Genomic DNA, 16,904 nt, shown 5'->3' on the forward strand with positions numbered 1-16,904 from the left:
AGAGACTGTGGGAGTTCTCTCACCAACCTCCTTGCAGCCTATGATGAAAAGGGCTCAGTAGACTGTAACCCTGGCCCTAGAGAGAGAAGGGCTACGTGGAGGGTCACAGTGAGCCACTGAGGCTAGCATAAACCGCCTAGAAGCGCAGGGCCCACGGGAGCAAGGTCAGAGCTCTGCCACAATATATATATATGTATATATATATATATATATATACACAGTATAAGTTTTAAACAAACAATTTAATACAATGATGATTGTGAAGCTTGGTTGAGGTGGTGAAGTTAAAGGTGGAAGAGGGTGGGATATTTCCCAGGGAATGCTGCTAAATGATGAACTAGCATTCGGCTGAGCCAGTGGCGTAGCCAGGTGGAGGGAAGAGGGGGAGCAGGAAAAAAAAGGCACCACCCATTGCGGCGATTTTACTGACGGGGCAGCGCTCCAGGTCTTTAGCGGCACCTTGGCGGTGGGACCTTCACTCGCTCCACAGGTCTTCGGCGATGAAGCCTGAGTGCCACCGAAGACACCCGGAGCGAGTGAAGGTCCTGCCGCCAAAGTGCTGCCAAAGACCCGGAGTGCTGCCCCATCAGTAAAAGCGCTGCAGCGAGTGGCGCCTTTTTTTTTCCCACTCCCGGGTAAGTAAAATTAAAAAGGCACCACTTGTGCTCAGTGCGGGAGTAGCCACTGCCCCGCTCCCACCCTAGCTACACTACTGGGCTGATCCCTCAAGGGTTAACACATTATTGTTAATGTAGCCTCACACTCTACAAGGCAGCACAAATAGAGGGACGGGAAACAGCATGGCAGAGACAGAGACACACACCCTGTGTGTGAGAGAGAGATGCGCATTGCCCCTTCAAGTACGCTGACACCACTCTAAGTACATTGCCTTTTTAAGTAGATCAGGAGGTTGAGGCAGCAGCTGCAGCCCGAAAGCTCCCTCCGTCCTGAGACCTGTCATGTCCCCACGCTGCTCTACATGGAGAACGGGTAAGTGGGGGGCAGGAGCAGGGGGGAGGGGGACACCCTGACATTACCCCTCTCTCTTCCCCCACCCCTCCTGCACAGCAAGCAGGAGGCTCCCAGGAGCAGCTCTAAGGCAGAGGGCAGGAGCAGCACATGGCAGTGTGGGGAGGGACAGCTGAACTGCCAGCAATTGATAGCCTGCTGGGCGGCTGCCACACAGGGAACTTAGGGGAGCGGGGAGCTGATAGGGGGCTGCCAGTCCACCCTGGTTTCAAGCCCCCACCAGCTACCTGCAATGGGCTGCTCTTCATGCAAGCAGTGGACAAAGCAGGCGGCTGCCAAACAACATTATAAGGGAGCAGTGTGCAACTTTAAACGAGCATGTTCTCTAATTGATCAGCAAGGTAACAACGTTAACCGGGACAACTTTAAGTGAGGAGTTACTGTACTGTTTATTCTCATGTACTCTGTACAGCCAGTAACTTAGAGATTGAAAAGTTCACCTGCATTTTATATGCATTTTACTGTTCGTCAAACTGTTCAATAAGAATGGATGCAAAGTAAGAATGAAGTTGAAGTTTGTCTTACATATTTAAGGAATTTTAAGATATGTTTCAATTTTAAAAATGTTTTTTTCAATCAGACAGCTGTCATGCTTCTCATCCTTCCTGCTCTACTGAATAATAGTTTATAAAATATGGACAAAGAAGGCATGTCATAAATAAAACAAACTGTGGAAACAAAATTTTTGCTCCATACTTCTGAACAGATTACTTGTAGACTGTGCAGTATAAGCCAATTTTAGCTTTAAATACAGAATACTTAATCTAAATAAGGACAGTGAAGAAGAAGAATGAAAGATAAACATTTATTAGAGAGGTCTCTGTGATGTTATTGACATGAACTGTGACCGTATAGATCATTGTTGCAACCAGGGTCCTATGGTTGCACCAGGTATTGTACAGAGGAGGTCAAGTGGGGTGTCTATGGAAAGGTTGTAGTTCTCTGGTTATGATTATGCTGTCTGTATATGTATATCATTTTTGTATTTGAATTTATGAATATTGGCTATGTACTTGTATCTCAATGTGTTTGATTCTAAGTAGCCTCAGTGAAGCATTTGGTCAGCTTCTTGAGAAAGGACTATTCTCAGTAAGTGCCCAATCAAGAAACACTTAACTGACAATGGACTTTGGGAGACACTGATCCACATCTGAGCGTTCCTGGGAAAGTTCAAACTAACATGCAAACAATGGCATCAGCCTGCAAAAAAATGAATCCTTCATGGACATGTGCCTTGCCCAGGTGGCTACAAACTCCATCTTGTTGCTGTGACTTTGCACAGAAGAACAAAGGGGTTTCCACTCACAAGAGAGAGAATATAAAAGGCCCTGGATGCCTCTCCATTTTGTCTTCAGCTGGCTCATGAGATGGCCTCTCCACCCCCAAGAGATGCCTGAAAGAAACTGGAACAAAGGACAGTAACTATGGGGGTGAGAGTGATTGCTGGACCCAGACTAGAAAGGAGTCCAGTCTGTGAAAGAACATCTCTGGGAGTGAGATTTCATCTGTAATCAGTTTTTTAATGTATTAGCCTTAGAGTTGCGTGTTTTGTTTTGCTTGGTAACTTACTTTGTTCTGTATGTTATTACTTGGAACCACTTAAATCCTACTTTTTATACTTAATAAAATCACTTTTTGCTGATTAATTAACCCAAAGTAAGTAAGTAATACCTGGGGGAGCAAACAGCTGTGCATATCTCTCTATCAGTGTTATAGAGGGTGGACAATTTATGAGTTTACCATGTATAAGCTTTATACAGAGTAAAATGGATTCATTTGGGGTTTGGAGCCCATTGGGAGCTAGGTGTCTGGGTGCTAGAGACAGGAGCACTTGCTAAGCCATTTTCAGTTAAGTCTGAAGCTTTGGGGGCATGGATCAGACCCTGGGTCTGTGTTGCAGCAGATTAGTGTATCTGGCTCAACAAGACAGGGTTCTGGAGGCCCAAACTGGCAGAGAAAATGGGCTCAGAGGTAGTCTCAGCACATCACGTGACAGTCCCAAGGCGGGTCTCTGTGGCCCAACCCGTCACATCTCCATCTCTTGAATGTAATGTTATTAAAAATGGATATGAAAGAATGTAGGGGTGTGTTAAGGCTTAAAAGAGATCAGAATTCAAATTCGGAGTTAGATCACTGAAGAAAATAAGATTGCTAGTTCCCATTTATGAACATCACAGGCTCACTCCCATTGACACATTTCACCATGGTTGGCAGTTTCCATCCAAAAAAGGCTTTGGACTGGAAGGTGAGGCTTTTCACATTTGAGATAGGACCAAAGTGTATTGGTACAGCAATGTGTTAAACCTTTTATAAGGTGTCTGCCTGCAGAACGTTTATCTCAGGCCACAGCTACTTGTTCTCTATTTTCAGGAACATTATTACACTCATTAACATTTTTTTAAGATGAGGCACTGGAGTTGGTAAAAGGTAATCATGAAGTTTGATAGTGTGGATCTTTCTTTTTTTAGGAAAAAGAACGAGAAGTTGGTATAAAAAATATCTATGCAAATCGGATGCTTAAAAGTCTACAGGACAAAGCTGATCCAGTACCTCGCAAAAAAGGTACTGTATATCTGTAATATTTTTTATTTTTATATATTTTAGTGTTGAACTTGCATTGCTTTATAATTGGGACATAATGGGATAAATTTTCTAAAACAGGGACCTAAATTGCACCTGTAAATATGCAAAATGGGTTCTTGCGCATGCAGTTACCCATTTGGACACACAATTACTTTTCTTTGCTCATATGGATGCAGTTAAGTAGCCCATTTCTGAATATTTAACTCAGTTTATGTAAATGAACTTTGGGACAATTTTTACCTTTATTTAGTGACATTTACACAGACTGTACACTATATGATACTGTGTCTGTTAATACTTACAAAAGTTTTGGAAAATAAAGTGTAATAATGATGAGACATAAGCAGTGTTTCTGCCTTAAGTACATAATCTCTGCATCATTACATTATTAGCATTCAAACAGTATTTCATATTACTGCATCACAGATTTTGCGTAGTATGTTTGAACATAGCTGTGCCCTCTAATATCACTGTAGGTTAAGTTATGTCAGGGTTTTATTTGTAAAATCTGTTAAGTATTTAAATTTATAATTTGTCTGCAAAAATTATTCTGGCCTGAAATTTAGCATTTGATTAGTCTAGTAGCAAATGTGTCTTACCCATTTCTTAAAAATCAGATGGGCAGTTTTAAAATTATATAAACACTATTTCTGATGGCATGTATTTAACCAAGTATCAGAGGGGTAGCCGTGTTAGTCTGGATCTGTAAAAAGTGACGGAGTCCTGTGGCACCTTATTGTTGGTGTCACTAGGCATAAATCTAGGTAACTCGGGAGGATGGCTCTGGGCCTATGTGAACCAAAGTACCTCTATGTGAAGCGCTTCTGTTAGCCTTACTAAACTTTTGTAACCTCCTGTGCTATGTGCTGACTGCTGCAAGGCCAGTTGGCACTAGGTGCAGCCAATACTAGATAAGATAAGCGGAAAGCAGATGCTGTAATCAAGGTTATATGCATGAGAAAGTACAGATAAAGAAAAACAAAGGGGGTATAAATACTGGGACCCCGCCTGCATGCAGGTGTGCAGGATTTGAGATTGCTATTTCTCCTTTGCACCTTATTTGGGCTCAAATAAACTTGGCTTGCTTCTCCACCCTGGTGTGTTAATTAGTGTGACGCACACTGGGCAACGAACCCCAGTGTTGCCCCCCTCGGGCCCTCTGGGCCGGCAACATTAGACTAACAGACGTATTGGAGCATAAGCTTTTGTGGGTGAATACCCACTTCATCAGATGCATGTGTCTGACGAAGTGGGTATTCACCCAGGAAAGCTTATGCTCCAATACGTCTGTTAGTCTATAAGGTGCCACAGGACTTTTGTGTAACCAAGATAACTCAAAAACTAAGATAAAATACCAGCATTTCTGATCCAATCTTTACAAGTTAGTGGTTTTAGAAAATCAGATCTCTGGGATTCAGATTGCCGCCTAAATCTAATTGGGTTTCTGCTGAGTCAGCCAATCTGAATCAGACAGAGCCAACAAAATCCAGAGAATTTTGGTGAGAAGTCTTCTCTGTGATGTCACAGGCCTTCGGTGCCTTTGTTTCAGGTAGCTTTTTTACAGCAATTACACTTCAGCAGAAATTGTTTCTGTGATGAAAAATTTCAGTTGGAAGCTTTTACTCTTATATTTGCTCCATAAGATGAGTAAAGGTTTGGACAAGGTTTGCAAGAGGTGTGTTGCAAATTTCTTCAGTAAATACTGCCAAATATCCTGCTAAGAGGACAGGAGTAAGATATTTCTAGGCTGCTGCATCCTATCCAATCAGAGGCTTCCCTCTCCTAATAAGGTAAGACTCTGTACCTCATGCTACACTTCATCCAGCTCAAGCCTCACTCATTTCTACTCTCAATGTATAGAGATGTTTCACATGGCTATGGAAGAAATCCATTACACGCTTATCTGCCTGTCAAGATATCTGATCATTGAATTACATCTCTTGTCACCTCTCCCTCTGCCAGTCATCATATGCAATAAACAAGGATGGTTATTGCAGTTTTGTTTGACACTTTCCACCCCGATCTAATTGTCATATCCAACAGTGTCTTTTGTATATGTATTAAATGTTCAATATCTTATGAATGCATACATGAGTTATTATGTGTTTATGTTGTTTGTCTGATAGCCCTTGTTATGTGATGTTTCCATTCCACGAGTTAGAATGTTTTTGGAGAACAGAAAGTACTGGATTTTTGCTGTTGTGCCTAAACTATAGCATAGGTATTATAAGATATGCATGAAACTGTATGAACTCACTGCAAATATACAGATGTTGTTTTAATTTTTTTTAAATATTCATTTAATGAATAGTTTCCTGAATGATTCTATCATTTCCCCTAACTGACATTTCAAATAGGGAGTAACCCTTTTCTAGGAGGGCTGGTTTCCAGTCACAGAGAAGGAAACATTTCTTGGTGTTTACTTACAGTACCATGTAAATAATAATAATAATAATTAATAATAAAAACAGAGGACCCAAACAGAAACTGGATGAAAAAATTTAAAATAAATTAAGGACATTCAAGTGGCAATTTCAAAGGCTGTTTTCCTAGCCCGTAAGCCCCGGAGATTCTGTTATACATTAATCTCAAAGATGCATAACTTCCCATGGCCCTTTCCCAGCTGAAGCTTCTAAGGGTATGCCTACAGTGCAGTCAGCACAGTGCCACTGTAGCACTGTGCAATAGGTGCTTCCTATATTGATGGAAGGGGTTTCTCGTCAATGTAGGTAATCCACCTCTCAGGCATGTCTACACTTACCGGGATCGACACGCAGCGATCGATGCATCGGCTGTCGATTTAGTGGGTCTAGTGAAGACCTGCTAAATTGACAGCAGATCGCTCTCTCGTTGACTTCTGTACGCCACCAGATCGAGAACAGTAAGGGGACCCATTGACATTGCATAGTGTGGACCCTGTGGTAAGTAGATCTAAGATATGTTGACTTGAGTTACGCTACTCACATAACTCAAATTGCATGGTTTAGATCGACTTTTCCCTGTAGTATAGACAAGGCCTTGGCAGTAGCCAGGTTGATGGAAGAATCCTTTCAACTTAGCTGTGTCTACACCAGGGGTTAGGTTCACCTAAATATGGGGTTCAGGGCATGAAATTCTTCATAGGCCTTATCATCGCAGCTAGGTTGACCTGTTTTTTATGTGTAGACCAGGCCTTAGACTTGCATTTTGAGGGTGGGAGATCCCAGACTAGGGCTTGCTTCTAAACAGTATTTACAAGAGTGATGGTCACAGTGACGGATTGTCTGAGAGAAGAAGGGGGACTCTGTTTTTCTTTGGTTAGCTTCATAGATTCCAAGGCCAGAAAGGACTATTGTGATCATCTAGACTGACTTCCTGTATAACATAGGCCATAGAACTTCCCCAAGATAATTCCTAGAGCAAAGATTTTAGAGAAACATCCACTTTTGATTTAAAAGTTGACAGTGATAGTGACTCCACCACAATCCTTGGTAAATTGTTCCAGTGATTACTCAGTTAAAAATTTATGCCTTATTTCCAGTCTGAATTTGTCTAGCTTCATTGGATTATGTTATTCCTTTCTATGCTAGATTGAAGAACCCATTACTAAATATATATTCCTATAGGCTGTTATGAAGTCATCCCTTAACTTTCTCTTTGGCTATGTCTACACTACGGACCTTACAGCGGCACAGCCAAACTGCTGCAGCGGTGCTGCTGTAAGATCTCCTCTGTAGCCACTCTGTGATGGTGGGAGAGTACTCTCCCGCCAGCACCATTAAACTACCCCCTATGAGCAGCAGTAGCTATCTCGGCAGGAGAGCATCTCCCGCTGACATAGCGCTGTCCACACCATCTGTTTTTCACATCCCCTGACCAGGGAGCAGCAAGGACAGAGGTGAATTAAGATTTACTGGGTCCCTGGGCACAAAGAACATTTGGAACCCCCAAGCCTTGGGAGCCCAGGGGTGCCAGAACAGGGCCACACCCTCCCACTTTTTAACATGTGCGTAGTAGCCTTGAGCAGGCTTGGAGTTGTGGTGGCCTGGGTGTACTTTGGGGGATGGTTGCCCTCCCCAACTGCAAGCCTCAGGCCAGAGGCAACAGGAAGAGCAGTGCCACATGTGGCTGCTGCCTCAGGCACAAAGCCCAGGCAGCAGTGCAGGGGCAGCCTCACAGCAGGATGGACCCAGTGGTGAGTGGGGAGCAGATTGGCAGCTGGAGCCAGGTGCAGGCACTGAGCAGGCCTGGGTGGAGTGCAGTGGCCATTGAGGCCGGGCCAGTAGCAGTGGGAGCTGCACTGGAGGAGCCTTCCATGCCCAGCTCCTTGCTGCCTGTGACCTTTTTGGGGCTCCTTGCCACCTCCCAACTGGGCCAGGGCCTCCTCTCCCTGCAGAGTACATCTGTAGGCCCGGGGGAGGGGGCAGGCGGCTGGACTGGAGTCCCCACCCGTGAGTCCCACTGGCAGTGGTATGCCCTGGGGGGCAGGGACATGAGCTAGGGGCTGTTCTCAGGCACCCTGGCCCCCATCCAGGGCAGGTGAAGAGTCCGGGGCTCCCCAGAGCTGCTCAGGCTCCCCCGCAAAATGGCCATTTTCTATTTTTTCATTTGTGAAAAAAGACTAATTATATTTTTCTTCCCTTGTGGATCAAGAATGAAACAGATGTGGGGTACCTCTTCCATGTCTTCTATTCCCCATTGTGACAAACTCTATGAAGAGCAGACAGTAGGCCTAGGATGAGGTCTCTGTATGTGCAAATGCATATATAGTGCAGCATTTTCATCCTTAATCCCAGGAAACTAAGTAAATTGACAGTTTCTTCATTAGAACCTCCTCAACAGTTTTTTCACTTGAGAGAGAACAGATTGGGCCTCACAGATGTTGTGTGTCTGAGTTAATGACTTGAGATTGTTGAAAAAACAGGCTCACTTGAAATTATTTAATCTAAGATTATCAATCAGAGATTAGTAAAGCACTATACACAATGCAGAAATAAATAGATACATTACTACCCTTTGTTGTCAGACTAAGAGCTGGATATGTGTCTGTCCTGCATCTGGAAGGGACGTACAGTTTTCGTTCCCCCAACCTAAGTTTTCATATCACTGTCATTATATAGGGTTTCAGACAAAAGAAACCTAGTTGCCAAGAATATTCCCCCAGAAACATATATTGTGATGTCATTTCTATAGAGTCTCAGTTTACCTGACTCATATGAGAAGGCATGATTAACAACAGCTGAGAGGACTAACAATTCTTCAAGTTAATATCTCTCAGTGGGTCTTTCTTACTCCATAATCATTATTCCATATTGATTTCCCCAACAGAAAACATCTGACTGCTATAACAATAATCTCTTATTAGTTTTCCTAGTTTAGATATGCTTATGTCAGCATTATATAATGTTAAGGAGATGGTTTTCCAAGAACGTGAAGGTGCCCTAGAGTGATTAAATACAGCATAATGAATGAATTTCTGAATAGGATTACTTATTGGTCAAAAACAGTTTTCTAGGCCTTAGAATTGAGACATACTCCTTGCTGAAGATAAAGATTCTAAAGAATAGTTAATATATATAAATATACAGAAATAAAGAACTAAAGATATTACTGTTTACTAACAGGTACTAACGTAAGGCACATCTAAATCTCTAGCTCCCCCTAGTTCTGAATCTAAGAAATGCTCAAAGGACTTCTGCTGACAAGGCTTTTAAAACAACTCAGTAGCACTCACCAAAGATTCAGAAAGAAAAGGAAGGTTCTCTATAGCAATGGCTCTCAATCTTTCCAGACTACTGTACCCCTTTCAGGAGTCTGGTTTGTTTTGCGTACCCCCAAGTTTCACCTCACTTAACTACCTGCTTACAAAATCAGACATAAAAATACAAGTATCACAGCACACTATTACTGAAAATTGCTTACTTTCTCATTTTTACCATATAATTATACAATAAATCAATTGGAATATAAATATTGTACTTACGTTTCAGTGTATAGTATATACAGCAGTATAAACAAACCATTCTCTGTATGAAATTTTAGTTTGTACTGACTTCACTAGTGCTTTTTATGCAGTCTGTTGTAAAACTAGATGAATATCTAGATGAGTTGATGTACTCCTGGAAGATCTTTGTGTACCCTCAGGGGTACGTGAACCCCTGGTTGAGAACCACTGATCTATTGGACCATTGCCATCGTAACTGTCCATCACACTGGTCCAAACTCCTTAAGAAATAATTTCCAAAATGCTAGTTATGAAGATCTTTCCTAGCTACCACCCAGCAACAGTTCAAGGAAGACAAAACAAAGCCAACCAGGAAATCATGCTGCAGCATAGATGCCAACTTTTCCCGGAGCCAATGGGTGTTCGCACTCCCCCGGCCCTGCCCTGACTCCACCCCTACCCCCTCATTCCAACCCCCTCCTCAAAGTCCCACCCCAACTCCGCCCCCTCCCGGCCCCTATTGGACTCCTCAAATCCCCACCCCGGACCCGCCTCTTCCCCCGAGCATGCTGCGTTCCCCCTCCTCCCAGCGCTTGCCACTGCAAAACAGCTGTTTCGTGGCACAAGCACTGGGAGCCAGGGGGAAAACGTGGGCACATGGCATGCTTAAGGCAAGAGGCAGATGTGAGCTGGGGCAGAGGGGCAGGGCGGGGAGCTGCCAGTGAGTGAAGAGCACCCACCAATTTTTCCCTGTGGGTGCTACAGCCCTGGAGCATCCATGGAGTTGGCGTCTATGTGCTGCAGCCAATGCTCTGTTTTCAAACCGAGTGTGCTAGATGTAGAAATACTCATGCTGCATCCTCCCATTACTGGTTTAACCAATTTATTTGCTACTCTGAGTTATTAACATCAGAAATGCTCTGATCAGGAAAAGGAAATGCTGACAACTTTGTGTTCAATAAATTAAGCCCTCATGATGACACCTTTTTTTTTTCTTTCTGCTATGTTTTTGTACTCCTCACTTGGGGCTAGATTCTCAAAAGGTGTATGGGTGTTGCACCCTGTCGTCTAGTGTCGTCTAGGCATGGAGGAAGAGTTAGTTTTTAAAAAAAGAGATTCACAGAAGCCAGCATGCTGGGCAGGGAAGCCACTTTAAGCTAATCAGAAGGAAAGGACAAGGAGAGGAGTGGGGCTTAGGCCCCATCTCTGAAAGGAAGTTAGGTGCCTTCCCCCACTTGGGATTCAGAGTTAGGCATCTAAGTCAGTTCAGTTTTTTCTCATGAAAAATCAGGAGGTAGCATGAGGCAGTTATAGACAATAGCCCAGAGGCTAGAGTGTTCACCCAGGCTATAGAAGACCCAGGTTCCAGTCCCTCCTTTGCTGGACTTGAACTCAGGTCTCCCATATAAGTGCCCTAACTACTGGGCTCTTTCAGTCTCTCCTGTCGAAGCTGTTCCACTTTGAATAATAATTAAATATTCATTGAGCCAAAGAGAGAGGATGAGAATGACCCTCTAGCCCAGTGATTAGGGTACCCACCTGCAAGATGGGGCTTCAAGTCCCTGCTTTAAATCAGGAAGAGTGGGGACTTGAGCCTCAGTCTTCCACATTGCATGTGAGTGCACTAACCCCTGGGCAATTGGTTATAAGAGGGAAAATGGACACCACAACCATTGTCTTTTGTGTAAGTTGGGCATGCTCTGAGCATGCCTACCTGTCAGGTGAGAAGCCATGGAAAACCTAGTTTGTGAAACTTGGCAGGTCTTAGACATGAGCTAGGGCAACATCAGGACTAAAGTGGCTTTGTGCATGCCTGCTGGCAGAAGCTTAGGTCCCTATGGGACTCCTCTGGTGGAAACGTAGGCACTTATGGAGGTTCGCCAACAGCTGAATAGTGTTTTGGGGAATGCCAGTGGTGCCTGTTTTATCTGTGTGGATTTTGATAGACACTATTACAGATCTCTTCTGCCTTATGTTTCTTTATAAAATTGCATTATGGGAATAAAGAAATACATACCTGGAGCTAGAGATGTTTAAAATAATAGATTTCCATACCAATACTGGTTGAATAGCTATTACCTGTTTCCAAATATTGTATTGTTTCAGAAACTCTTGTGCTTCCCGTTAATACTTGCGCTTCTTTCTACAGGTGTTAGTTTAAGCAAATCAGTACAAGTAAATAAGCAGAATTTTAAAACAGCACAGATTTCACATCATCAAAAACAAGGAATAGTCAAGAGTGCAGCTCTGTGCCTAGAGGTATGAAACATTTGGATCCCATTTAACCTCAAAGTTTCTAATGTGTTTGTTCATATATCATACTTTATTCCATAATTTTCAAGAACTTTTTTCTGAATATCCTTAATTTCAGTGTGTTCTGAAGATATATTGCATGCACCATTTTTTCAAATATAGTGGTATTATTTTAAACATTTAAGGATACTTTTGTTAGGACAAATATTACTATATGAAATAAATGTATGATAATCTAAATAGAACAGAAAATACCAAAAATGAGCATCTTGAGTCACACAAAAATAATTTAATTGATCATTCACTAACGTAAGTGCAGCTTTTTTTTCACCATTATCTTTGTTTATTTTAAACTATGAATTGTAGGAGAAAAAAAGAACTGAAGACGGAAATCGAAAAGTAGAACCCTATGAAGATACAAAACACAAGATAGAAATTGAACCAACCACGAAACCATCAAAGCAAGAAACTTTTAATAGAACATGTAGAGGTATATTTTTAACTTTTCATAACCTCATTTGATCTTATGCAAACAGAATGAATGAGCTACAGTACACTGATATTACACCCTGCCGTGATGGCTACTAGCCTGTATCTGACACACAACGAACAAGTTCAACAACAGTGTTCATAAAAGCCACTGAAGTCCACCTTAGGGGTGCTCTAGCACTTACCGGTATGTAAGTAATTAAGAGGTGGTTTATATACGTCTGTGCTCCTGGCCTTCTAATAGCATTCTTGGTGACAGTATGCAGAAATCAGATGCATTGTTTGAGCAGATAATGGACTATGGTGGTTTTATTGACAATTTATGCTGATCAACTTGATCCTGAATGACAGGCTGCTGATCCCTTTCATCTTGCCTTCAGAAGGGTAGTTTCAGATGAGGTTTGAGAGACAGGCAATTTATGCTGCTACTGGAACCTTGTCTAGAGTTTGTCTCAATCTACTTTGTCTCCCCAGTTGTCTCAACAAGGATTGAGATCAGAGCCCATCTCCTCTCAAAACTTCCTTTTGGTTTGTCATACCCCAAAGCTACTTGGCCCTCTGTTGACACTGTTAATGCTGTTATCCCTGAAGAGGCATATCTGTTGTAGCTTCATGAATAAGGGGAACCCACCCTGCAAGAGTGATGGTGGTGGTTTCTTACTGAGCTAAAATCACTCTTTGATGGTCTTCAGTCCTTGGTATAAGTCCTTTCTGTTTATTTCAGTTAATCTTTGACTATTTTCACTTCCCCTTGTAATCTGCTTTTTCTTTAAGGTTGGGTTTTAGCTCATTTTATTGTTTGGTAGTGTGTAGTTCTCTCCAAGGCAGTGAGACCATCCCTATTTTTTTAAATTGTATAGCAACTTGATATATAAACCATGGCTGCTGTATTTGTGTATAATACTCCCCCCCAAAAAACCCTACTAATGCCGACACTACAGAGCCAATATAGCTAGGAAATGATAAAGTAGAATCTATTCCTCCTTATTCAACATTAACAAAATTGTCACTTAAGTTCCAGAATTCTTCTTTATAATGGGTGATGCTGCTGAAGACAAAAAGAACACAATTTGAGTTTAGATCACATGTTGAATTTGTTTGCAGGGCTGGTAGTTGGACTTTGTCGTGTAGAAGTATATCACTTTTCTATGTTCACCCTTTAAGAAATCATGGAGTATTAAAAATTATCATGAATAAAATTAGCACATTTGTACACTGAATAAAGTTAAACATCTGGAAAAATATGTAGTAAAAGCCTAGATGCAATCTCTAGGGTTGATTTAGCGGCAGGGTGCTCTACTATCTAGATCAGGGGTGGCAACCTCTAGCACACAGCTCACCAGGGTAAGCACTCTGGCAGGCCGGGCCAGTTTGTTTACCTGCCGTGTAGGCAGGTTTGACCACCTGCGGCTCCCAGTGGCCGCGGTTCGCCGTCCCAGGACAATGGGGGCTGCGGGAAGCGGTGTGGGCGAGGGATGTGCTGGCTGCAGCTTCCCACCGCCCACATTGGCCTGGAGCAGTGAACCGCAGCCAGTAGGAGCCGTGATTGGCCAAACCTGCCGATGCGGCAGGTAAACAAATTGGCCTGGCCCACCAGGGTGCTTACCCTGGCAAGCTGTGTGCCAGAGGTTGCTGACCCCTGATCTAGATCTAACAAGTCTTCTGGCATACTCATTGGTGAATAGTATCTTCTTAGTAATCTCATAGAACTGGTGCAATATAAACGAGAATGATGGTATATAGATTTCCATAGGTAAAATGCCTTTGCACTATCTAATGCTCTTAAACATCCCTAAATTAAGAACATTGCTAAATAAAAAATATTCCATTGTAGAATTTTTAAGTGATGAAATACAGCTCATGGAAGAAAAAACTCACTTTGAATTTATGGAAAGAAAGAAGAAAAAGAGAGAAGTGCAAGAAAGGAAAGCTGACTTACTGAAAGAAGAACTAGAGAAACTGATGAAAGCAGGACAAACTCGACCTACAAATGATGTCCCAATAAGGAAGAATAATCAGGAAAAAGTTGTAGGAGAAGAGAATGAAAGGGAGGAGAGAAAAAGTAAACAACTAAGTGACAAAGGAGCAGCAGATGATAAAAGTGTAACTCCAACTCAGAATAACAGAACACCCACTAGACTGAAAAAACAGTATACATTCACAGAAGCCACTGAAAACTTGCATCAGGGGCTTCCTGCATCAGGTCCAGTGTCCAACACAGGCAGCCTCCGCAAGAACAGACAAGCAGGTCGGCACCAGAGTGAGATAGCTGAATTGAAGGCAAGAAATTCATTTGGCATATATGAGCCATCATTTGGTAAAGTTACCAAAACAAGGCAGAAAGATGCAGAGGATGGAAGCTACGTTCGTACAACGCTAACTGAGAGGAAAAACTCTCTTATGGAAGAACTCTTTGGACCAAGTTATGTCTTAAACAACCATTCAACCCCTAACACAAAAGGGCTTGATAAAGAACAAACAATTGTGGACAATGAAAGGTTACATAATTATACAAGTGAGATTTCAAACACTGACACTGGTCTGCAATGTGGAGATTCTAAATTTACACTAGGAAAGTCTAAACTAACAACTTCATCCCCAGACATAAAATAGTTTTAATATTCAATTGATGTACAAGTTAAATTGTTTATCTTTAATCCTGAAATATGTAATATGTTTAACATTTGTTGAAAAGCAGTGTGTTGCCTACCAGTTTTGTTTTTTTGCCTTCATTATTTGTAAGATTTCATTTAAATCTTATTCGAATTTTTACCTGAACCATTCTTCAGCAATAAAACTGAAATGGAATACTCAGTTACAGGAGAGTATTTCTCTACAAGTGCCGTGTCCCAATGCTTATGCACGCTACTCAATTGGTTGAACACTCTTGGGCATATTAGAATATACCAAAATAAAGAATATTAAAACCATGTTTATGCTAGCTGCAGTGAAAAGTTGTCAAGGCTGGAAAGCAGTTGAAGTTGTTTGGAAGAGTAACACATTAAAGAAGGGCTTGTTCTACAGAAGTGAAAAGACAAATAGGATTGAAATACCTATTGGATTTATGGGGCAGAATTCTGCCCCTATGAAGTCAGTGGGGCCAGGATTTCACACTTGTTTTAAATATTTGTGTAGCTTTTAAATCTGAGCCCTTAAGTCTAGCAAAGCACTTAAGCAGTTTCATAACTTTAAGCACAAGTAGTCCCAGTAACTTCATTATGACTATTCCTGCTTAAAATTATGCAAGTACTTAAGTACTTTAGTGGATATGGGCCCATATAAAGTGCTTTTTTTAACACTATAAAAGTAATCATATGTAAGCTATGTTTTTATCCAATAGTGGCATCACTAAAAGCTGAAGGATTTCAGTGATCTTGTGTCAGAATAAGAGAACACATTAATTCAAATTGCTTTGAGTTTAAAGATGAAATGCTGGGGACAGATAGCAGACCTTTATTGGAGAAAGGTCTTCAGCTCTGGAATTCAATCATCCATATCATCTACCAATGCTCAAGCATGACAGGCAGCCTTTAGGGTAAAATGCAAGATCTTTCGCTTCAATCTGGATTTCTATGTGAGATTTTTCAGAAGGCTGAGGTGATTGATTTCTTTTTATGGCCATTATTTGGCCCTGATACAATAAGTTAAAATTCAGTCCTGAAATATCTTCCAAAATTCAAACAAAATTATATTTTCACCAGTTCCAGAAAGCTCTGAAGCGTCATTCGTTCCCACTGAAAGTTAGAATTCTTCAAAGCACCCCATCCCAACCACTGGTCTCAGGTGATGAAGTCTGCACTATTTTGCCCACTGAATGTGTTGTTTTGGAAAAGTAGTGGATGACCACTTCTCAAATAGCCTTGCCTTTGTTTACTGTTTTTTTTAAATTTTTACAGTCACTTAAAGTAGGATATTTCAGATATGTAGCAAGGGTCAGAAAGGAAAAAAAAATCTGTCTTTGATTTAATTTTCAAAAAAGTCAAGGACATTTAAAAACAGTAGCGTGAACATTAATTATCCTGTAACAGATTCTAATCACTTTTCAGGATTAAGATACCCTGCATGTGTTCACATAAGAGTAATTTTCTTGGTACTCGATAGCTTTTTTCCTAAAGATAAAATACTTTGATTAAACTTTGCAATGAGAAACTTCAAAGATGGTTGGTAGTGTGATGAAAAATGCATGGGGAAAGAATATCTATGAAATGTCAATATTTCTCATGTGATTATAGACATACCCAGCATATGGAGCAGTCACATTCAAATAATACTTAAACCAACAACTTTGTTCACAGTTCTCAGAGCCAAAACTTCATTGCTCTTGCTCTCACAAGCAGTTTGATTAAAGAAATCAATAGGATTACTTGTGTGAATAAATACAGCAAGACCTGGCCTAGTAAGTGTAACCAAAATAGACAACACAAATCTACTGCTAAAGCAGCTTTTATTTTGGAAAAAGATGCTGCTCCTACTGGTCTTGCTGCTCTTTCACTTCAAAACAAATGAAATGCAAGACTTTTGAGCATCATGAGATGCATCTAGGGGACCAGTGTTAATAGCATTGTTAAAATAATCTACTTTTAGTGCCTCAAAGTCTGTGTATGTAATGCACTGTTTCCTTGTTTAT

The 16,904-nt window shown here is 41.5% G+C and overlaps 1 protein-coding gene across 1 annotated transcript in view; it reads left to right on the plus strand.

Annotated features, from left to right (window-relative positions):
- The window catches only part of LCA5L (lebercilin LCA5 like), a 33,069-nt gene extending 16,202 nt beyond the window's left edge, over positions 1-16,867 (plus strand). The window contains exons 5-8 of the mRNA XM_039528403.1: positions 3,498-3,591; positions 11,685-11,794; positions 12,155-12,278; positions 14,112-16,867. Coding sequence (XP_039384337.1) covers positions 3,498-3,591; positions 11,685-11,794; positions 12,155-12,278; positions 14,112-14,890 — 1,107 coding nt within the window. The 3' untranslated portion in view covers positions 14,891-16,867. The remainder of the gene's footprint in view (positions 1-3,497; positions 3,592-11,684; positions 11,795-12,154; positions 12,279-14,111) is intronic.
- The last annotated feature ends 37 nt before the right edge of the window (positions 16,868-16,904 follow it).

The sequence above is a fragment of the Mauremys reevesii genome, linkage group 1 (assembly GCF_016161935.1).
Source record: "Mauremys reevesii isolate NIE-2019 linkage group 1, ASM1616193v1, whole genome shotgun sequence".
NCBI classification, from domain to species: domain Eukaryota; kingdom Metazoa; phylum Chordata; order Testudines; family Geoemydidae; genus Mauremys; species Mauremys reevesii.